The sequence below is a fragment of the Dunckerocampus dactyliophorus genome, chromosome 3, assembly GCF_027744805.1.
Source record: "Dunckerocampus dactyliophorus isolate RoL2022-P2 chromosome 3, RoL_Ddac_1.1, whole genome shotgun sequence".
In the NCBI taxonomy this organism is placed as follows: Eukaryota; Metazoa; Chordata; class Actinopteri; order Syngnathiformes; family Syngnathidae; genus Dunckerocampus; species Dunckerocampus dactyliophorus.
Window position 1 is genome coordinate 1,945,252 of NC_072821.1, and position 24,187 is coordinate 1,969,438.

Consider the following 24,187-nt stretch of genomic DNA (forward strand, 5'->3'; position numbering starts at 1 on the left):
GGAATCAGCGGCCAGCCCGAGCCTGACGTCACGCCGCCTGTCCGCCCACTTGTCTGCTTGTCCATTTGTCTCTCTTCTCTGTCACGCTGCTTTATTTTTCATTCACACAGATAAAAATAGGAGTCGACGGCTCGGGATTAGACACACGCACACGCACACACACACACACAAACACACACACACACACCATTCCTTTTGCTCTGCACAACAGAAAGGATGTAAGCTTTTTCCTGTTCCTTGTTCCTGGGGTGTGTTTGCTGTTGCGTCACCATTTGACTCCCTATACGACGTACAGCCATCTGACCTGCAGATGCAGTTGAGGTCAGAAGCTTGCACACATCATGGACACGAGGGTCGTATTGATTTAGGGTTCTCAGTGAGTTCTTTTTCCAGGTTGGTAGGATAAGACAGCGTATATCTTAAATGGTTTTTAAAGCCACAAAAGGAGCACAAGTTTGAATTTATTTGAAATTTCTTCTGATTGGCACCTGGCCAAAATGTGTCCGTTTTGGTCCAATTTATTTTGAACGTCACTGCACCTGGTTTGGACGACGGGCGTAAAATGTGACGCATGTCAATGTTTCTGTGCCTGGCGTCATCATTTTGCTGGATTATGTGATTGAAATGGTAGTAAAAGGCACTTTGAGTGGCGTTCCGTGACTTTGGAGGCTCTATGTACGGTTAGAAGCAAATATGATTCTTTGATATGCTGCTCGTCACTCCCGACAGGCAGATTCCCGCGGCATCTGCAGCGATGCGGACTCTACATCGGTCCATTGTGGTGAAGGTGGATCTAAGTTCCTACCCTCACCTATGGTCATGAACTTTGGGTAGGGACCGAAAGGACAAGGTCACAGGTACAAAAGCGGCCAAAATGAGTGTTCTCCGTAGGGTGGATGAGGGCTCTCCCTTAGAGATAAGGTGAGAATCACTGTCATCCGGGAGAAACTCAGAGTGGAACCACTGCTCCTCTGCATTGACAGGCCACTTCCAACCGGTAGGCGGCCTCGGGGAAGACCTCGAACACGTTGGAGAGACCATGTCTCTCAACTGGCCTGGGAACGCCTCGGGATCCGCTGGAAGGAGCTGGACGAAGTAGCCGAAGAGAGGGAAGTCTGGGTTTCCCTGCTTAGGCTGCTGCCCCCGCCACTCGACCTCAGATAAGCGGAGTAAGATGGATGGATGGATGGATGGATGGATGGATGGATGGATGGATGCATGCATGCATGCATGCATGCGTGCCACTCTGCCTCACTGAACTCGTGAAGAAAACAAAAGTTGTTTGCGTGGCTGTACATCACATTCCATGCCCGATATGTGGGTAAGTGTGCTATCATGTCGCAGTCAGGGAAATAAGCTTCTTGTTTCAAGACAGTGCATGATATGCTGCCTGCTGCTGTGCCTGTCTTAACTCAGGAGAAAGAGGGATGATGTGGCGTGCTTGGTTCTAAAGAGCTCAAATACTTCTTCACCTGTGTTTGATGTAAGACTCGAAGAAAGTACTGATTCAGTGCGATGCAACATCATTAACTGTGCCCTAAATGCCCTCCCCCACGCTGGTGCAGCCGTGTCAGGCAGCGTTTTTCCAAACAGAATGAGTATTTTTGTGAAAAAGGCTGCAAGATGAGTGATTTTTTTTTTTTTAAAGGAAGCTGCCCGGAAATGTTTCATGTTTGATGTGGCAGATGGCAACTGCACAGTTGTAACAGCTAAGCCACATCTCACCGGGCTCCTCCCACGCTTCATTATTTACATCCCTTGCTGCTCCCTCACATCGCTGCCCCGCTGGAGGTCTGGGCGGCCTGCTTCTGTGCACCTGTTTACACCGACAAGACCCCCTCGCCTCACTTGTCCGTTTTTCTCTCAGCCATTTCCCATTCCCCAGTGATGGTCAGCAACATCGATTATTTTTTTTGTACAATGCCACATAAAAAAAGTTCTTTGGGAGGCGAAAAAAATCCCTGTTACAAAAATTGCCGTAAATTATAATCAATAGCGTCACATTGTAGAACATAGTAAAATGCGGGAAATTTTGCTACATGCTTTGAATGGGGAAAAAGTTGACCATCTGGTAAACAAGTATGCAAATTTAAATCCATCAGAATCGTAAAGAATTTATTTTAAATGTCATTTTTTTAATGATTGGGACTTTTTTTTGGTCATAAGGAACAAGTTTTTGCGTGAAAACTAGCCTGGCCATTTTTAGGCTAATTTGAAACAGACTAAATGAGTCAAATAAAAATGACTGGGGCTAAATATCCCTAATATCATCTCCTAATAGTTAAAATGTTCTGGCTAGTTGACTGTAGAGAATCTTTACATTTGCATGCTTTACCACATTCTACCTCCCCGGCTGCCATCTTACTACTTCTTAAGTTGTTCAACTCTGTAATGGACCGTGTACACTGAATCCCTGGAGGCTGTTTCAAGTGTTTGCATGTGTGCAAACTCCGAGATGAACTCGTTAGAATGTGGCAGTCAAAGGTGGAGGTCACTAATGGCCTGCTGCTTGTGGTACGTTGATGTTGCATCCGCTCCAGACCGCTTGTTTGCCGCTTTAAGCGTAATGACACGGGATTTCACAGGAATGTTGTTTACCGGTGATGTGCATAATGGTGTTCTTTGTGGAGTGAAGTGGCAGCTGTTGTTTAATTGAGACGTTAATCAATTGAATTCCCCTCTGGACAAAGTATGACTTTCTTAATAAACAGGCAAGAATCTGGGCCACTCAGCAGGAAGCCTCAGGCCTCTCTCCAATCTATCCCTTGCTTTTTTTTTTATCCTGCGCGCCCCCTTGTTTTGTTTCCACCTTGGTGATCTTCGGTGGCTGCGTGCGGTGTGGAAAAGGCACCGTATAAATAAATGCGCTTCGCGTCGCCCGGGATGCCTGAGGTTTTTGTCACTCTCGTTTTAGAAGCGGACAATAACATTCTCGGGCCTCTCTGGTGATTTCTCTTTTTTTTTTTAGCTTTTACTTGTGCATAAAAAGCTGACAGAAAATGTAAAAACAACTCAGTCATGGTAACAAGCCTGGTTCAAACCCCATTGATTGAAAACATTCAAATTAATTTAAAAAAAAAAGCTTTTATGCCAATTAGTATGCTCAGAATTATTTCTCAGAATAAGAAAAAGAACAAGTGTGACCACAACCTTGAACATCAGCATGGTCTCACAGCCGTGCCGCAAATGCATTTTAGTAATATTTACGTCAGCACTGCAGCAGTTAATCCATTACCCGATTAATCGACAACTGTTTTGGTGATGGATTAATCGTGATTTTTCTTTGAATATGTAAATATCCTCTGATTCCAGCCTATCAAATGTGATTTTTTTTTTTGTTCCCCCCCTTTCGTCATCCCTGAAAGCAGACCTATTCTCTTTTGTGTTTTAGCCAAAACAAGATTCACACACATCAGCTTTTGACTTTGGAAACCAGTGATGGGCATTTTGGCCTCTCTTCTGATATGTTGCGGACCCACCCGCTAACTGTAGGTGTTTTCTTCACATCAATGTGGAATGAACCCGTTACTCCATTGGTTGAAACAATGAGCTTCAGATTAATCAACTCGGAGAAAGGATCATGATCACCTCTCACCCGCTACATGACACTGTGGGTTCCCTTAGCAGCTCCTTCAGCAGCAGACTGTTACACCCACGGTGTAAGAAGGAGAGGTTCCGCAGGTCCTTCATACCGACCGCTGTCAGGCTCTACAACACCTGCACCACCTGAACCATGTTGTAGTCAATATGCATTCTTTACACTGTACTCTTTACTTGCGTATCTTGCTTGCTGCTGTAACAAGTGACTTTCCCTGCTGTGGGATAAATAAAGTACAAATACAAATACAAATGATTGTATTTTTGTGTGCATTTATGTTTGACTGAAGCTATTTCGATGTTTTTATTATTGAACTTTTATTTGAACGGAATATTCAAGCATCAACCTGGTGTTTGTGCATTTATTTGCTCTGTCAGTTTTAATCTTCTCTTTCTGAATAAAGACCTGGAAATTAAAAATGTGTTGTTTTTTTTTAAAATCTGATTCGATTAATTGAAAAAATAATCAACCGGTTAATTGGTTATTAAAATTGTCAGTTGCTGCCCTAATTCACATGCACACTAGCTCCTCCTGTAATGATGACAGACGACCATCTGTTGTCGCAGCTCTGCATGTCACACTCGGGCTATGTCGTACGCTCGCCGAGAAGAATGCAACAGTGAAAGGATTTCAACATTTTTTGCCAAACACAGAAAGTGACATAAGACCTTAAGCCAAAGTGGTTAGAGAGGAGACAATAAGAGAGCACAGAGCCAGGAAGGATGTTCTTTGTTGGTTTCTGTCAGGTTCTCCAATTTGTCTTGTGCAGGTGCAGCGCATCAGTGTCAGACATACGGCATGCAGTCCCGTCATCAATCCGGGGGTTTGCTTCAGTGTCTCAATACAAGGCGCTGTAGTGCACACCGTCAGATGTGTGACGCAGCATAGGACAACATTGTACCGCATATTTGCAAGCACTTTATTAGCGGAGGGAAAGGCTTCTTGAGACGTCATCTGTACTTCTGTGAAGAAGGTGTCGGACATTTGATGCTAACGAGCCAGTATCAGAGTCGGGAGCTAAGGGAGCGACACTTCCCTTTTATCGGAGGTGTTAATAGCAGGAGAGGATTATACCACTACTCCGCCCAGGCTTAGTGTAAGGAACAAATAGAAGGAGGGTGTTGGCACACCAATTCCGCCCACTCTTACTGTATTTAAGGCCTAGGCTACCAGCACTTGTTAGTTCGCTGACGAAGCTCTTCGGATGAGGAGCGAAACGTCCGACACCTTCTTCACAGAAGTACAGATGAGGTCTCAAGAAGCCTTTCCTTCGATGGACAACTCCTGTACGACTGAGAGCCTACACAGACCCCTTTATTAGCGGAGGTTGTTGCATCACACCGTGCTTTGCCGTGACGATGTCACAGCCCCACCCCCTGTTGCGCAGAGACCAAATTAGAAGTGGGGAAGTGGAGGAGGAAGTGATTTTCATTCATGACTGCCATATGTGGTAGTCCGAGTGATGGCTCATACAAAGCTGCAGTGCTGACACTAACTATGAGCTGTGTTTGTCCAACAGAGTGTGTGTCTGTTGTGCACTTCATCTGCTAATTGATGCCATATACTGTGTAGCATACAGCAACGTAACCTTAAAGACTGGAACAGGAGGATACAACACGAGCGTAGCTATGTAAGCTACAGTGCTAACATTAACACTCACATTTTAACAGCAACATCATGCTAGGTTAGCATTTGCTGAGGAAACTCACTTACAGCTGCCATGTCTGTTGCTGAGTGACTGACCGTAGGGGTGTCACGAGACGAGACAATACACGAGATCGGGTCCATGAGAATGAAATGAGATTTTAACATTACTTTTGAGAAAAGTACAATCAAAGAAAATATGACAGTATATTGCAATCTACTCACTTCATTTCTACTGTTACCTTGCATTGCTCCTCACTAGGCTACACTCTTCTGCATTGCGTGTGTATGCTAGCGGCCCCACCTCCACCCACCGAGATCAAGACTGTATGACTGACAAAGGGCCTCAGTATGTTCATGCCAATGTTCAATGGAAGAAACGCGCCAAGGTGCTGAAACCAATGCACAGAGTGAATCCTCTCCTTGCCTGTTTGGGGGCGGGAGACGAGGGAAACAGACACGCATGCACATGGCAATCGAGTTCATTTTCATTTATTGTGTGATTAATTAATTTGTCGTTCCAGGCCTAGTGCCCACGAGACATCTTGTCACGTTTTAACCTTGTGAGATCTTGTGACCCTTCTAACTGACAGAATTGGCAGAGTTCTATTTTAAGCTGTGTAGTGAAGCCTTTTGGCTGACAAAGCTGTCCTTTGCAAAGGGGTTGCTGGAAATCCAGGGCTGGGCTCATCTAGCTCGGTGCAGAGGAGCACAGACAAAGCAACCGTATGACTGACACGAGGTCTCATACTGTTTGACGTTGTTCTATGAACCAATACACAGGGTGAACCCCTCTTCCTGCCCATTTGGAGGCGTGAGATGAGGAAAACAAATATGGAGGCCGGCAATCCAGGTCACTTTAATTTATCATGTGTTTTATTTTTTTAAATTTTTTTACCACCTGACAGTTTTTGTTGGAACGAGAAATCTTGTCACGTTCTCAAGATCTTGTGACACGCCTACCTTTTACCGATGCCAACTGCCTGCTCATGTCACATAACTTCCTGTGTGTATTCTTCTATACTCGCCTTCTTCTCTTATTGAGGATGATCGCTCTACTGAAACAAGTTGCAATGGAAGGCTTTAGGTTTGACTTTCGCTGGCTCTACTCTTGTACAGTGTATGTAGGCCCTAAAAGACATTCGAGCAGTTGACTCATCTGGCCAACAACTGCTGCATTCTGGTAGTGTGGGCAGTTTCCAGCGCAGGTATGCAAAGATGGTAGCGTTGCAGTACAGTTGCTGACACCCATGCGTCTTTCAGACGTCGTTTAGAGATGAGCCGAGGTGACGTGCACTTTCGGAACAAAGGTGCAGCATCTTCGTGAACTCTGGGGGGGCCCTGTGCTGGGACTTAAAAACATGTCCTTGTGAAGTTGTTTTGGCAAATGCGTGGATTTCATTCATTTCAGTGTGTCAGTGTAGGAATTATTCAGCCACGCAGTGCCTCTTGTAGCACGTCTGTTTAAAGGCCTGACAGTCCTATATGAGTCATGTCAAAATATTACAACACCATGGGGTGTTCTGATCTTTTCCCGACTGGAAAATAACATTTGTGGTGCCCCCTACGGGTTGTAGTGAAATGCTTTCAAAGACTGTTCCGTACAGTACATGTGTAGCTCCATACATTGGAACATGATTTCCAGACTTGAATTAAGACAAAGACGACTCCTAAGTTGCATCAGGCAATAAACGCGTCATGAGGTGGCGGGGTAGCCCCACATAAGCCGCATTGGACTATGTGTTGCATTTACTATCATCAGAGCCACTTTTTACATTTATTGTGTCATGGCACCGCTCCTAACATTAAAGTGAGGAGAGAGGGCAACGTTTACACCAACAAGGAGACAAACTAAAGCTAAAAATAAAATAAATCATTAAAAAAAAAAGGATGTGGACACAATACCTGTTTATTAAATGTCAATGTTCTGGAAGAAGACACTTCATTTTTGTGGTAACAAATGATTGAAAATAGACTGAAAATCACACGTGCGTGTTCAGTTGTAGTAATTATTCGTTTTAATAACGATTCGATTCGTATCGTGATTCGTGGTTGCCGATATGATTCATGTGTTTTACTTCAATTCAGTAACTTTTAGTCGATTCAGTAACTTTTTAGCCAAAAATTAAACCAGTGTGACTGTTTCCTAGACTCCTGTTGTTTTTTGTAAGGGAATCAGGTATGAATTAATTCTGGATATAAAGAAACAAGTTAACAACAATTAATGGCAAAAGCGTTCATTTTATTTGACTAAAGTACAACAACATGTCTTCAGTTTGAATTAACAGAAGCTTTACTTGCTACTGCAGGAGGTGCCTGGACAGTCAGTCTTGTGTGAAATCCCGTGGCGCCTTAGTAGGTGCTTGGAGAGATTTGCCGTGTTGCCATGATCATTTAGAACAGGGGTCTCAAACTTAATTTACCTGAGGGCCGCTGAAGGGAGGGGCTGGGTGGGGCTGTTACCGCATGAAGTATTGGGAATAGGGCTGGGAATCTCAGGGCTCACGATAACGATGATATCTCGATACAGTGATCGGGTAAACCAAAAAAAATACATTTCATAGTTTATATTTCACTGCTTTGAGCTGGGATAGGTTCCAGCCTACCCGTGAACCTAATCAAGACAAGCGATAGAAAATGGGTGGAATTTTTCCAGCATATTTTAACCAGAATACAAGCAGCAATGGTGCAAAAAAAATGGGGCTGTTTTTAGTGCAACTTAAGCGTAAACAGGATTTTAGTTGAGGTGTCTGAAAAGCAGTAAAGCTATTTTAAACTCACAAAACACAATATCTCATGTCTCTCAAGTAGGTCAACTCTATAAAGTAGAAGCACGTCAAAAATAAATATTTTTCATAACATTTACTCTACTGTTCCATGTCTAGTAGCAGGCTGCAAAATATGACCCAGAAAGTTTGACACCCCTGATTTAGAAGATCTCTCTGTTGGCCAAAGCCAAAGTGTCTCCACACACTGGACCACAGCGGTGGTGCAATTATGTCTCGCTCGCCGGCTGGTCCTCTGCCATCCGCCATGCTACGTTTTGTTGTCCGCTGGCACGTGGCGATGACGTCACAGACAGGCAGACTGAGTCGAATAACGTTTAACGTCTTTATCATTAAAAGTATAAATAAAGCCTGCCGTGCTTAAATCCAATGCTTTGTTTCCTAGTATCGATGCAATCGATTACCCTTTAAAAGATGTTAAATCGATATTTCGTCTGGAATGGCAACTTAACGAACACTGATCGATGTAGTTGGATCATAGGAATATAAATTGATACATCGATGGAGTATGCTTTCTAAAATCCATTTCTCAATCCACATAGGTATCATGTCATTATGGTTGCACATTACTTACAGACACAAAAGCATATTAGAAAGTGTTCCGTAACGAATATCGTCTGGTTTGCCCTGCATCATTCAATTTGTGTGTCTGCAAAAACCAACCACCACCTCGTATTTTGTTGACAAATGTTCACCCTTTTGCATGCAGTGTTTCCGATTGGACGAGCTGTACCATTCTCACGTTTTCTTGTGTTTGTTTGTGACTTGATGCTTCACTCCCAAGTTCAAAGACTTCATTGTGCAGCTTTGGCGGACAGGCTGATAAAGAGTGATCAGTGCACGTCTCCATCACGCCCTCGGATACATTTAGAGACTATAAGAGCTCCTCGTCTGTGGTGTTTGGGAGCCTACTTGTTTGTTGCAATTTCCCGCTGTACTATTAGCATCTATGCTTATGTGTAATATTTTCATACGCATGTGTAAGGACCATTCTGTGAAGTGAACCGTGACGTGTTTCTGCAGTCTCGGCGTCCCCCTTCAAGAAAGGGTTGCTTTCACTCGCAGCCTTCTTCCCCGAGTAGCACTTGTCTAAGTGGAGACGTGATGTGAGCAAGCAGCGTGATGCTGAAGTGCTCCAATAGCTCTCCTCCAGAGCGTGAGACTGATAAGAATAGCCCACACTTGTCCCTCCTCGCCGGGCTTGCAATGCGGCTGCAAGTGGACGACTCGAGAAGGGGAGAGGGGTTTGAGTAATGCAGGAGCCCTCTTGGTTAGTGCACAATACGCAGTAATTGTCTCCGTTGCACCTGCAATTTTCTTGTAAGTCGTCTCGCAAGTAGGCTACTTCCTGTGTCGACACAGGATGTGGCGGCGGGCGCTGTGATGCTCGTGGCGAACAGCACAAGTCTCTGCAAGGAGGACGCATCATGCCCGCACTCTTTTTATTTTTATTTTTTTATTTTTTTTATTTTATTTTATTTTTTATTTTTTTATTTTTCTCTTCCGCACTCTTTTTAAAACGGTGCGGTACTCTCTCATATATTGGCCCCTCCCCATTGATACCGAACACTGGAAAATATGAGTTGGCCACTTCCTCCTTCACGCTCGACTCTCAACTTCCTGTTCTACAAGCTGGTCGGAAGCGAGATGCTTTGAGTTTGGTTTGGTTTTATGGCAATTTCTTTTCAAATGGGGGGAGTTCTGGCAGTGAATTAACAATTAAAGTGCGCATGACACCAAAAAAAGTTTGTCAAAAAACTAAAAGTACTCGCTTAAAAAAACATTTGTCATACACCTGTCATAGATGAACAACTATGAAGGATGAAACTAAGTGGTGATTCTGACACGCCCCCCAGCATGTTTTCTGAGGCGACGCCATCTTGGTTGTGACGTCACTGACAGATGGCGATGGCGCTCTCTGAGTGCTTGTCTATTTATTGTATTATTTTCTTTATAATATTTTGGGTCAGCAGTAGCCCAGACCCAGGGGCATTGCCGGTTGGAATCCAACTGCAAACTTAACAATGTGCTTAAGCTTTGAAAAGTATGAATTTCGAATTTGGTGATGTAAAAAGTAATTGAGAAGTGCATAGAACGTGTCTGCAAAGGATCCAGGCTGACTATGTGGAAATGGAATGCACTGGGGGCTGGTAGACACATGCACGTTTGTTTTCACCTCCAGACCAGACAAGTGAAATGTTCCGATTTGATGAAATAATACGATGAGGTTCATTTTAAGGTGTTTGACAGCAGCGTGTTGTCCCGTGATTAACTGTGTCCATCTCCCCGTTGTGTTTATGTCACAGCTCTGATGGTACGAACTGAACAGTGAGCGCTACCTGCCTGAGGACACCTGCTCCCCAAATCCTCTCATCATGTCTGGGATCCACGTAAGTCAACGTTACATTGCACTTGGATCTGTAGAGTGGTCAGTGCACAGCTTGTATAGTGTGTGTACTCTCTTATCCTGTGGTATACTGTACACCGGTGGTTCCACACTCCAAAAACATGCACGTTAGGTTGATTGGAGACTCTAAATTGTCCATAGGTATGAATGTCAGTGTGAATGGTTGTTTGTCTATATGCGCTCTGCAATTAGCTGGCGACCAGTTCAGGGTGTACCCCACCTCTCGCCCCAAGTCAGCTGGGATAGACTCCGGCATACTCCAACCCGAGTGAGGACAAGCGGCATAGAAGATGGGATGGATGGATGGAATTTTATCATAATTCCGTGTGAAAAATGTGTATTTTGCACGGTCACGTTTTGTTGACATGTCACATGTGTGCTCATAAATAAGTTATCATCCTACACATCTTTTATTCCAGTCTGTTGGCATCCTTCCATTGCAATGGCTTGAATTTGAGCTTTTTTGTCCCCTCACGATGGCTTTGGTTTAAGTCTGCTTATTCATTTAATACCAAATTGAAGGGGAAAGTTTAACAATCACGATAAGGCAGCATCCCAAGTACAAAAATACATACAGCCAACGATAAAGCCTCATGTTCGGTGAACCCCCACTCACCGTGACGGGTTTCTACCGCTGCGCCGTGCAGGGATTGGAACGCCTTTTATATGAAATCTGTTAACCCTTTAAGCGCCAAAGTCGCAAAATTGCGTCAAGCAACATTGCTGAAGCCGTTTCTGCAAATGTGGTGCCTCGTGTAGTGAATACTTGTCAGGTTCAAACTCCTGTGACACTTGTAAAACACAGCAAAATTACAGAAGAGACAAGACAACAAGCGTATCTTTTTACTTGCGAGGAGAACGGAGGAACGTACCAGAGTTGCCTTCCCAAACCGCTCTGAATACGCTCTCTGAAAACCTCTCTTTATTTTCTATTGGGCGTTCCCTAGTTACAGGAGAGTTCAGCTTCTCAAGGAAGGGGCCTACTACAGCTGGACTCTGTGTCTTTGTTTGGCTATGTGTGTGTGTGTTGTTATCATGCATGTGTTTAAATCACTTTTCTAACATCACAGGATAAGACCAGGAGCAGAAGTGTAGCTTGGCCATGAGCAACTCCTGAGCAACAAAACTCCTTCATGTCTCTGAGTCACACAAGACTGGTCTTTTGTTCTTCTCACGGGGCCTGCTTGCTCCTTTCTGTGCACAAGGGTACAGTAATACAACACGCAATAGTATTTCTACAAAAATGGGTGATAACTTATATACACGTATATACATTTCTCTAACAATACTTCACACCAGGAGATGGCGAACATCTCTAACTGCAATCTGAGCAACATTTGTGGGCTTTTCTATGCAAAGTTTTGGAGACTTTGAAGCCCCTTGTGCGCGCGGAGCGCATCCGCTCGCCATGACAGTCCACACGCAGCACACTTGAGCCGATGCTTTGCTGAACCGTGTTCGGGTTGGCAGGAGGGTAAGTGGTGGCTTGTCAAAAAACACTGAGAGCAAGGGCGGTAGCGGGAATGTAAGATAAAAAATGCGGAAATAGCGGCATACGCAGTATGATCCGTGGGACACTCCTCTGCAAAAAATCGACTGCTAATAGATAGATATGACCTGAGAATACGATGACCTGCATGAATGGTAATGTTCACAGTCACAAGAGATAGATACTTTATATCTAGCTATGTAGTAGTAATAGCCGTGGAGGCAGCAGTGGTGTTCAAGATCCCGCTGTAAATGCCGATGATGATGGCTGGGTTTGCTTGAGACATAAGGAAGGGTGGATCAGACATTTGGATAAGCCGGTATCGTGGAGACAGGGATCTGACATCATCATCATCTGTCATCATATGCACATTAGATCAGTAAATGTACTCCCATCACAAACTTTGGGTTGCACTGATGATTTGTCTCATTTGCAGTGTGCTGTACCTGTGAGCATGTTCAAGCTACAACCTTTTGAAATATTGTCAAAACTGCTCACTCGTAATTGTCATTTTTATTCACATACCCCCATGACTTTGGGAACCTCGGCTATTCAACGTGTGTGCAGATAGTGCCTGTAAGGTTATGCTGGCTGGTGCACGATTTGGGAAAAAGTTTGTATTGATTCCACCTTCCTCCCACCCAGGCGCCGTGGTCGACCGGCACCGAATGTGTCGCCAAGTATAACTTCCAGACGGCCAACGAACAGGACCTGCCCTTCTGTAAAGGAGACGTGCTGACCATCATTGGAGTCACCAGGGTAAATGGAACGGAATGACCCCGCCCATAAGCAAGGACATGAAGATGTGTCTGTTAAATGTTTGTTTGCCTTTTTTTAACAGGATCCCAACTGGTACAAAGCAAAGAACATTGTGGGCAGGGAGGGCACCATTCCAGCAAATTATGTCCAGAAGAGGGAAGGAGTCAAGTCCGGAGGGAAACTCAGTCTCATGCCGTAAGTTCCCTGAACCCCGTGGCGGTCTTCCACTTTTGAGACCCACTCTCAGTCTCCAGAACAAAATGGTCACACACACAAAATACAACAGCATCAGTCAGGCAAGCAGAGGGCGGGGGGGGGGGACGTGTTTCTAAAAGAGGAACTTGCAACGAGAAATGCATGCAAATAAGATGAGGCAGGAAAGGACGCACAATAACAACAGTCGACTATTTTGACTTTGTGCTACGGCTCCATGCCAGACACAGTGTCCCGCTTTTGCCCGTCCATAAAACCACCCGATCCATAACTCCAAAGCTGCGGTCCAATCGGGACCTCCGGTTATGTGACCCTGATCATACTCCCGAAAGGAAATCAATGTAGAGCACAGCGGGAATATGCAGCCATCAGACGGCGCACCCTTTGCTCCCAACTGCCAGCTTTGAACTCTGGTCATTGGGTCATCCGGCTCTGGCATGTTGTTATGTAACTAACATTACTAATCAATTTCCTGCAGTCTAGTAAATGTGTTTTACTCTTTTTTTTTATTGTTAAAAAAACATCTTCAAAAGTGCTCATCTCATGAATTTTGATTGGCCTAAATATGTCGCCTCCAGCGGCTATTCTTAAAGCTCCAATCACCGCTTCAACAATACAGTATAAATATAATACAGAATATGTGACGACCAGTTGTTGCTCAAGGGGGGCCGTGTGCAAACTTGTTGATCCGTTTATGAATTAGCAACAGATGTTTTTCGGAGGCCGCTCCCTCTCTGTTGGGGTTACATAATTGGTTCAGCTGTGGTCTTCTGTCCCCACTCTGACCCAATGATACCCTACAGGGAACAGTGTCAATCAGCTGGCTGCCCGCCCCTCTCTGCCGCCCCCAAGTGGCGGCACAAAAGGAAAGCTGCAGTTTAATGGATACCAGTGTTGTCACTGCCATTCAATTTCAAGCTAGGTCACAGATAACCGATATATTTTATTATGTACCTCAAACTCAAGTCGTCTCAGTTGCTCATTTGTGTTTTCTGTGCCCCTGGGATTATTGTTCGTTAAGGAGCCTCCCGTCCGCCGGTAGAAGCAGCCCGCTTGTGCTTCTGATCTAATCAACTCAAACCGCATTAAGCTGCTTTGCCACAGAGCCCTCTGCTGTCTGTGGAGGCGGAGGTCGAAGATGAGGGCGGACGGATGGACGTGTGGATAGATGAAGGCAGCCACTGCAAATGGGCTAAATCAATTAGTGCAATTGAATCGCCACTGGTTCACCAGCCGAGACTCCGACATACAGCGGACTCTCTTTGGGGTTAAGACTGCTTTTTGCTCCGGCGAGTGACACGGATCAATGAGGTAATCCACACAGCGCACTGCGATGGTGGACAGAGCCCCGAAAGAGTAGCCTGACTTTTGTCTGTGGAACTTAGCACGTTATGTAATACCCTTTGCAGCTGAGTCCATTTATCAGTTGGCCAGCAGAACCAAAAATACAACAAACTATGAGAGGCTGAAAGCTCCAATTTGTTTATATCTCACAGCAATGTTTCCCATAGGAAACAATGAAAACACAACTGCTCTGTTGATGGTTTATTATGGAACTCCATCACTGGGTTTTGCTACTATCACAATTTTTTGTTCTTTTTTTTAATTTATTTTTTTCAGCCTAGGCAAGTGCATGAACCCACCCCATTAACGGTGTGTGTTGGTTTTATATGAAGATTTTAAAGTCTGTTGACACGCCCCTCACTGTCTCCTCTCATTCCTCCTGACTTGCACCAGCTGGTTCCACGGGAAGATCACCCGGGAGCAGGCGGAGCGGCTCCTCTACCCTCCGGAGATGGGCCTGTTCCTGGTGAGGGAGAGCACCAACTACCCCGGCGACTACACCCTGTGCGTCAGCTGCGATGGCAAGGTGGAGCACTACCGCATCATCTACCACAATGGCAAGCTCACCATCGACGAGGAGGAGTACTTTGACAACCTCATGCAGCTGGTTGAGGTGGGCTAAGACAAAAATAAGTGGTTTAATCATCCCGGAAACGTGCTGTCGTAATTCAAGTGCGAGTGTGTTGAAGACCAGTAACCTCATGGTGCTGATGGAAGCGCATCCTGCCCTCAAACTGCAGCTGTGTTGAGTGAGAGACTGTAAAAGTTTGGCTTTCTTCGGTTTTTCCACATCAAGAGTTTAGGAAAATGTGCTTTTCAAGTTGATTTTAAAAAGATGTGTGCAAGGGGAATGATATCATCCTAATCTTAATAGACTGCAAGCTGTTTGTGTACACCAAAATGTCCTCTGCAGACAGTTCTTGTTAGCGAAAAGGTCTGAATGACACTTCATTAGGGACATCTGCACAGTCAAATGACATGCGGTAGAAGAGCTGGATCAAGAATCCTGCCTTTACAACGATGGAATAATGCTCAGTTGGCAATGGTGCAGAGCTGCTTTCATGTTGCTGAAGAAAAGAGCATCATAACGCCGCCTCTGTTGTGTGCTCAACCTTTGGGACAATTTCCAGTGGCTCACTGGTGTGCGTGTGTGTGAGTGACGGGAAGAAAAGCTCTGAAAATCTCTGTCAGACTTGTTTTGGAGGGGAAATGTACAGTACAGTCTTATCTTTGGGTCAGTACGTAGGGATGGGGGCAATCCAATCCAGCATCAGGACCATCCTCCGATACCGGTGCAATTCATGCATCTGACGTTTTACCTATACCACTAGTGGAGATTCACGATCCATGAGCTCGAGGAATATCAGCAAACGTAGTCAAAATAGTATGAGTAGACGTCGCTGTCTCCACACGCGTGCTGCGTTCACGACCACACAAAACTCTCAAACTCTTTAACACTACACAAAACTTCCAGGTCGCTACAATATCATAATGTAGCAACCCAGAGCTTATATACAATCTTGTAAGTTTGGTGTCGTGCGTGTGTGCACAGCGATGCATGTCAGGAAACGGTAACGTTGGCTGATATTCTTCTAGCTCCGTTTGCTGATATTCCTTTGCTCCGGTTGCATGTTAGAACAATATTCTTACGGTATTTTGAATATTCTTATGCAGCGTTCCAAACTTTTTCTGATTGCATTCAGGAAAAAAAACGCAGCTGCTACTGAAGCGTCGCCTTATTCGCATCACGTCACATTTATCACAAAAGAAGCCACGTTGACTCCAACAGCGGCCGCTGGCGTGGACAGTGCAGAGGTGCTGAAAGGAGGTTGAAAGCCAACAAGCCTGCTGAAGCATCACTCACCACGTTTGTGTCGTCGGTGTACATCACGTCATTTACATTACAGGAAAAAACGGAGCCAAACTTACCACAATGTTCCGCAGGACTACGAGGATTGCTTTGTCTCTCGGCGCAAGTTTGTCGTGTTCCCCTTTTTCCTCGTCACTACTTTCAAGTGAATGTGCTCGCCTTGTTTCTTCTCTTTAAAACCAAAATATATTCCCACACTGCGAACATTGCTTTCGCCTTGGAAACCATCCCTTCTGTGCATTCATTCATGTTAGGCTACTTTGTTGCTAGCACCTAGTAGCCCCGCCTCCACAAAGAGGCTGAATGAGAGGACAGGAGGGTTCCCTCTCTCCGTTCATTCCACTATAGAACCAATGCGCACAGACAGATGCGGAGTGAAGCCTCGTCATCCAGCGTGTGTGGCACAGAGCAAGGATCGTTCGATTAATCGATTATTATTAATCGAGCTATTATTGTGACAGGCCGAAATCTAAATGAACGGATTCATTAGCATGCTTGCATAACTACGCAAACACAACAAGACCCACATCAAGTGTGCCTGCGAGGGTTTTGCCTAAACATCTCACTTTCTTCAAAGTCCGTCTGGTGTGTTATCAGAGCACCGGAAGGCAGAGTCATGCAGACTTTCATCCTGTTGGATAACGACAACTGTGGGCACTGACTGACTGGAGCTTATTGCGCTTTTAATTGGGCCGGCGTGGACGCAGAGAACTGTGTGTCCGTGTGTCTGCTCCATGGTTTGCGTGTTTCGTCATTCACAGCCTCCAGGCTTGTGTTTCTGCCTCTCTCGTAAACCTGGCATCCTCCTCATCTTTTTGTTATGCATCTCTACAGTTGGCCGTCTACCTTCTCCCTCCCCTGCCACCCTCTCTAGTCTATCTATAGCCGCTCCCTGCCCGCATTTCCCTGCGTCTTCCCTCTTCGCCGCCTTCGCCTACCAGAGGATTCCTTGCATTCTTGTGTGTGTTTTCCGGTCCAGCCAGCCCCGCTCCCTTTGGCCTGTCGCAGCAGGCTCCATATAGACTCCCACTGTGATGTCATACATGCCAACCCATGGGCCAACTGTGCTTGGTTTACATTGCTTTGAACCCTTGTTCCCAAATTATACATGACTTCTTCATGCGTCCAGACAGCCTAACATAGACACAGCATCCCCACGTTCAAGTCTTACATAATGCATTGGTAGCCCTTCTCAAGCCAGTCACAGTGCTGCGTGGGAACTTCCTTTACCACATCGCCCCCTGGTGGTTGTTATCGTAACTGCACCCTGTGCCCGATTCGTCATGCTGCAGTTGAAGTCGTATTTTGCCCTCCAGTGCCTCCATGTGAGTTCAGAATCTGTCTGTCGCCAACATCTCACACTCACCGCTTCCCAAAATAAGTCCTCCTCGCACAGCCTTCACCCGGTGGCCGACACACGCACACACACACACACACACACCCACACACACACACACACACTGGCATGCTACATCCTGTCGCCATCCAGCAGAGGTTCCTCTTTTCCTTTCTATGTGACCTTTTACTTGTCATCGCATAACCGTCACCTCACTCTTTCATGCTCTGACTGCTCTGCAGTGGACCTGCAACAATGATGATGTCACCGATGGCCAATGACAAGCATGCATCTCGGAGTTGCATGCCAAGTGGTTATTGTTGCCGTTGGTCAAATGAAATGAAATGAAAAGAGCAGGTAAAAAAATAATTTTAAAAAATCACCTAATAGATGCTTGTTATTGGACAATGACAGGTTGTACTAAAAAATTATTGGTACATACACATAATACATTTTATTTAAGAACACACAACACAAGAACATTACATAAAATAAAACATTAACAAAAGTAAAAATATATCTAAAGATGAAAATAAATGTGCAGGGAAAAGTGAGCAATAAATGAGTTTTTAGCTGGGATCTGCAAAGCTAACACTTTTGTTTTTAAACCCAAAAACCACTGAAAGCACGTGTAGTTTGCGTTTCATACTCTCATAGTTTGAAGGAGTGAAACTGCAAAAAAGGTCCCTTGGGAAACCTCTGAAGCACAAAGGATGTGACACCATCCTTAAGCACTTGAAACACAAAAAGATGAGAGCGTCTCATCCTGAAAGGAGGCAACCGTCATTTATCTGCTCTCGGTTTTGATGTTGCTCCCGCTCACAGCGCCTGTTGCAGGTTCTCCTCTGCGGGAACCGGAAACATCAGACGTACTTCAGAAGTCTTATTTTTGTATTTAGGAGCTCTCCCACAAATGTTTACACGCTAAGCGCTATTGATGTATTTGCAGATTCAACCTACAGTGATTCACGTTTCAGTGCAGTTTTTAATCTACGTGATTCCTTTGCTTGGTGTAATCAGCAGGTCCTGGACCAGAACTGAAACCGGTTTAAGAATGGGTGTGGACAAAGCATTTATAGTTAGGCGAATATAGCCCCATAAAGTTGTATGACTCCCCCATCAGCAGTGGACTACATCAACTGTGACTTGCGGATATCGTTGATGAGGGCCGTAGTTCCGTTGTGGAGCACATGCACAGCAGTGGACAGGCGACGGCGCGCAGTGATATGACGGGAGAGTAACGCTGAGCGATTGGGAGGTCTGATTTTTTTTTTTTTCAAGGAGGCATTTTTGTGAGGCAAATGTATTGTTCTTTTTCAACGCATATTGTTTTGAGAAGCCAAGCTCTTTACTTAAGTGGCCCCGCCAGGCAGGCAGCGTATAAAGTCCTTGTACGTGAGGGATTTACCACCTGACACTGACAGCTAACTACTTGTGTTCCTGTGTGGAAATGGCTTACATCTTTGTGCGAGATTCTGTTACGAAGAAAACAATAATGACTTGAAGTGTATAATCGAACGTTAAAGGTCATTTGTCTCTTCTTGCAGCATTACACCAAAGACGCAGATGGCCTCTGCACCAGCCTCATTAAACCCAAGCTGATGGAGGGCACCGTGGCGGCGCAGGACGAGTTCTCCAGGAGTAAGGACACTGTGGGCTCATTAAACTGATCCGTTGTGGGGGGGGGGCGTCACTGTGCATTTCCCCATCGTAAACATTAAGTCGGACAAAAGCGGTAATCGCGTTTAACGCCACAGGGCTCCTCTTATCTGTCTGACTGCTGAGCAGCAGCAAGGTCAGAGCTAAGCTGCTAACCCCCCCACTTGTCATTCCAACCTCCATCTAGTTCAACATCAGACCTGTCGATGGGTACTGATACTATTCTACTAGCATGTACTATGGAATTTGTGCACTAGATTAAACCAAACAGTACTTGTGCATCACTCACGTCTGGTCTTCCCGCAGGCGGCTGGGCCTTGAACAGGAAGGAGCTGAAACTCCTGCAGACCATCGGCAAAGGAGAGTTTGGAGGTCAGAATCACGTTAATAAAAGTAATCACTGTGTCCAGCTGATCCCCTCCTCTTTTGGGTCCTCTTTAGATGTCATGGTGGGAGACTACAGGGGGACCAAAGTGGCAGTCAAGTGTATCAAGAACGACGCCACAGCACAGGCTTTCATCGCAGAGGCCTCCGTCATGACGTAAGCAGCATCGTCAAGTCGGTGTTCTTTCAGGATGCATGTGACGAATCGTTTGTTGAGATGTTCACGGACGCTTTGGAGCTGAAGCTTCTGTGTGGATGGATGCAGGCAACTGAGACACAACAACTTGGTGCAGTTGCTGGGAGTCATCGTGGAGGAGAGGGGAAGCCTCTACATTGTCACAGAATACATGGCCAAGGTACCAATGAAATGGTTTCACACCCTGCAGCTGTCAGAGACTTGGCAGCTCACGGAGTTTCAAAGTCAAATGCCGTGTTTCCTCCACTGTGTCACAGGGTAGCCTGGTGGACTACCTGCGCTCCCGAGGACGGACGGTGCTGGGTGGGGACTGCTTACTAAAGTTCTCACTGTGAGTGGTGGTCTTCCTCTCCTGTCGATTACTAAATGCTGTCCTAACACATGCATGAAACACATCCTCCCCCCTCCAGTGACGTGTGCGAGGCCATGGAGTACCTGGAGGCCAACAACTTCGTCCACAGAGACCTGGCGGCTCGCAACGTGCTGGTGTCTGACGACAACATCGCCAAGGTCAGCGACTTCGGCCTCACGAAGGAGGCGTCTTCCATACAGGACACCGCCAAGCTGCCTGTCAAGTGGACCTCACCTGAAGCTCTCAGGGAGAAGGTGAGAGAGGAGGGACGTTTGGTCAGAGTCCCTTAGCTAGCTCAGCTTAGTCTGATGCTCTCTTGCATCACTGCCTCTCCACAGAGGTTTTCCACCAAGTCGGACGTCTGGAGTTACGGAATTTTACTGTGGGAGATCTACTCCTTCGGCCGCGTGCCTTACCCTCGAATTGTGAGTACCTGAACACCACACAGGGCAAATGAAGATGACCATTATTCACAGCTATTTATAGCACCCAGTACACACACACACTTCCTTGTTTACAGATTTCTTTGTAAGTGCGGGATTGCGCACAAAAAACTAACTTGATCAGGCAAACACATCACTCATGTGACTGAAGTAGTGAATTATTGTAACTCCTCTGCATTTTTGCCAGGGTCTCGGAATAAAAGGACACAGAGCTTTAGTACAAAGAAAGGCCTTCTCTCAAGTAGTCAAATGATGCAAATAAGCCCCCATTACTCTCAGCAGTTAAGTAAATAAGCATGAAGGATAAACCTCCTTCCTAATGGACATGCTGCCACCTCTGCCCCGCCCCTAGACGAGCCTACCCCGTGTGTACGACAACCACTTTGTAACAAAGCAGGCTTTTCTACACATCTTAAAATCAAGCCTGGTACTTTAACTCTCTGTCAGTCAGCTTCACGCGTGAGAGCTGTAAATTTGGTCATTTTGTTTTTCTTCAGCAAACAGACTAACCTAAAATGATGTTAAAATCTGAGTGTGATGTTAGCACAAGGGTGTCCAAGTCTAAACGCAGCACAGTCTAAAAACGTAATTTAACACTTTAAAGAAAACAGCAGCAGCAAAAATGGGAAAATTGATCAAAAGTCATAATTTCACAAGAATAAAGTAATAGAAAAAGTAATAGATTTTAGTAGCATAACGTTGAAATATTCAAAAAAGTTTGTTTTTTTTAAAGACAAAAACAATGAATAAAGTTGTAATTTTTGGAAACTTAGGTTGGGGGAAAATTCATAACATCGGAATAAAGTCAAAATATTAGAAGAAAATGTATACAAGAAGAAAGTTGAAATGTTTGGAAAATTATACAAAAAAATTGACAGCAGAAATTTGACCAGAGTAAAGTCAAAATATTAAAGTTTTCTAATGAGAAAAAAGTTGCAATTTTATGAGAATAAACTTGTAAAATGAGGAAAATAATCGTTTTAGTAAGAATGTTGAAATAAAGAAAAATACATTATTGTTTTAAAAGATATAAAGTTATAATTACAACAAAATTTACAAGAGGAAAGCTGAAATGGGAAAAACATTTTATGGGGAAATAAGAAAAAAGTCAATCGATTGAAGAACAAAAGTTGCAACTTTACAAGAATAAAATTGTATTATTATGGAAAAAATGCAATTTTTAGTAGCATTTCACCTACAGTATATTACAAAAGTGTAATGCAGTATTTTCTTGAGCTACATACACTGTGGCTTGTTAGCATATCTCTGTGCGTTGCCCTTGCATCCTTTCACTTTTCACTATGTGGCCCTCGCTGGAAAAAGTTTGGACACCCCTGTGTTAGCACCTTAGCTCCTTAGCTCACATAGCTATGCTAGTGTTGCTAACTGCTAGTTTGTGTCCTCCTGCCCCACTCTTTATGTTATGTTGCTGTACGTGATACATGGCATCTGCTGCGTTGTACACACGCAGCGTTACCGTGTACGTGTAAAAGGTGCTTCTTGGAGACGCGCCCTTCACCTCCAGTATATATTAGGGATGCTCCGATCAGGGTGTTGTGCAGCCAGTACCGATACCGATCATCCATAAGTGAAATTGGCCGATACTGATAGCGATCACATACTGTAGATGAAGTGTAAATGTATAAATGAGACTCCCTGATGCCCGCGGGCACCGTGTTGGTGACCCCTGGGCTGTATGATATGAAAGGGGAACCATAAAATTTAGACAAAAACACATTTGACTTACTTGTTCCAAACCACTGGTGAAATTTAGAGGATCAGGCGCCTTCTTTAAGGAGACTTTGGATGTGAGATCAGCTTGATGGCCCTCCAGCACGACCCCCCCAGGCAGTCCAACCACTTTTCAGGCTATCCGTGGGCGCTACATTAGCCGCTGCCCGACAGATGATACCACCACTCTTCCAATAAACTATTGTGGCACCTCTGAGACTCATTTAAAATTTGTGAAAACTATTTCAATTACTTTTACAACAAAATGTTGTCACCTCCACCAGCGGGTGGCAGCATTCATCACTACAGTGAACGGACGGGCCGCCACAGCAAGTCAATCACATGAATGGTTTTGGCTTAGTTTTTACCCCGGGTGCCCTTCCTGTCGCAGCCTCGGCCGGGAGTGGACCCCCGTGTGCAGTAACACCACAGCTGATGCTATCTTTTACACCTGAGTCACGCTGTCTTGTTTGTGCGCGCCCACCTTCCCCTTCCTCCCTCCCAGCCGCTGAAAGAGGTGGTGCCCCGGGTGGAGAAGGGCTACAAGATGGATGCCCCCGACGGCTGCCCGCCGGTGGTGTACGACCTGATGAAGCAGTGCTGGACCTTGGACCCGGCGGTGCGGCCGTCCTTTCGCATGCTTAGGGAGAAGCTGCAGCATATCAGAGCCAAGGAGCTCTACCTGTGAGGCGGCGGCAAGGGGATGGTGGGGGGAGGGAGGGGGGAGGATGCAGCCCACACCACAAGACAAACAAACAAGGGACCACAGTGACACTTCCTCTCCAGCCTGTGGGACTGCCTCCCCCTGCTTCCTTCCCCTTTTAAGGAGCGTTTTCCTGTTTGTGTTGTAAAGCTTTGGCCATGTTTCCTTGTCTTCTCCTCCTCCTCCTCCTCCTCCTCCTCCCTCCCCTACTTCCACCACCACCACCACCACCCCTCCTCTGTTGAACACGGCATTAACTGGAGGGGAGGCTGGCCTTTTCCTCCACGTTTGTCAGGTGCTTGCTCTCCTGTTCCTTCATTCCCACCCTGCCCAACCCCCCTGCCGCCTGCATGCCACCACCATCGTTCCCCCCGCCCCCCTCCCTCTCTGCTGGGCGTGGTGTCGGGTGTGGGGCCTTCGCTCTGTGCCAAAGTGCCTCCAGACGTCCCTCCAGCACTTCTTCTTGGACTCCTGTGGTCTTTTTTTTTTTTTTTTGTTATGACTTCATCTTTTTTTTAATTGCTTTCTTCTTTTCAGGGAGGTTATCAAACCGTTTTTTTAGTGCCGTCTCCCCCATTTTTTGTGTCTGCAAAGATAGTAAACTTTTTTTTTTAGGGGAGGGGGGGACAGTATCACGTTTGTCCTCCAGCCAAGACTTATACTGGGAGGAACCATGGGGGGGTGACAGTATAACAGGAAGGGGAGGAGGAGACCCTGAACATGGTGGTTTCATCATACGTGGGCTTGTTTTTTTATATCAAATATATTTAAAGGATTAAAAAAAAGACAAACTGACTGGGGCAGAGAATTTACAAAACAAAAAGGGAGGGGGGGGGGGTGTATCCGTGAGTGTCCGGCGTTCGGAATGTTGAGCGGGAACGTCGCGGTTGTTCGGTGCATGCTGTGTGTGAGAGGCCTTCCATTCAACTGTCAGTGCTTTCAATGTTCATTGTTTTATTATGCTATCATGAATAAATCATTCCATCTGACTAGAGAGCCAGCGCACACAGTCCTTCTACGTCTCCTGAAACCTCACAGAATTTTATATAAATATTAGGGCTGTTAATTGATTGAAATATTGATCGAGATTAATTGCATTTCTTCATAGTTAACTCATAATTAATCACAAATAGAAATGTTTTTCTTTATAAGTGTACCTTTTTTGAAAGATCGTTTTGAAGTTTTTAAACATGTTTTCAACATGAGACTGGATCATATGTTTGCTTCATGCAAATTCTTGTTTATTAAACATTGTTTTGTTTTTTTTAAACAG

At 45.2% G+C, this 24,187-nt stretch overlaps 1 protein-coding gene across 1 annotated transcript in view; it reads left to right on the forward strand.

Annotated features, from left to right (window-relative positions):
* The window catches only part of csk (C-terminal Src kinase), a 40,008-nt gene extending 16,105 nt beyond the window's left edge, over positions 1-23,903 (forward strand). Inside the window, exons 2-13 of the mRNA XM_054769793.1 lie at positions 10,335-10,418; positions 12,570-12,683; positions 12,766-12,878; positions 14,634-14,853; positions 18,994-19,087; positions 19,412-19,477; positions 19,547-19,646; positions 19,755-19,845; positions 19,943-20,016; positions 20,096-20,291; positions 20,376-20,462; positions 22,717-23,903. Of these exons, the coding sequence (XP_054625768.1) occupies positions 10,404-10,418; positions 12,570-12,683; positions 12,766-12,878; positions 14,634-14,853; positions 18,994-19,087; positions 19,412-19,477; positions 19,547-19,646; positions 19,755-19,845; positions 19,943-20,016; positions 20,096-20,291; positions 20,376-20,462; positions 22,717-22,899 (1,353 nt within the window). The 5' untranslated portion in view covers positions 10,335-10,403 and the 3' untranslated portion in view covers positions 22,900-23,903. The remainder of the gene's footprint in view (positions 1-10,334; positions 10,419-12,569; positions 12,684-12,765; positions 12,879-14,633; positions 14,854-18,993; positions 19,088-19,411; positions 19,478-19,546; positions 19,647-19,754; positions 19,846-19,942; positions 20,017-20,095; positions 20,292-20,375; positions 20,463-22,716) is intronic.
* Positions 23,904-24,187: the final 284 nt, after the last annotated feature.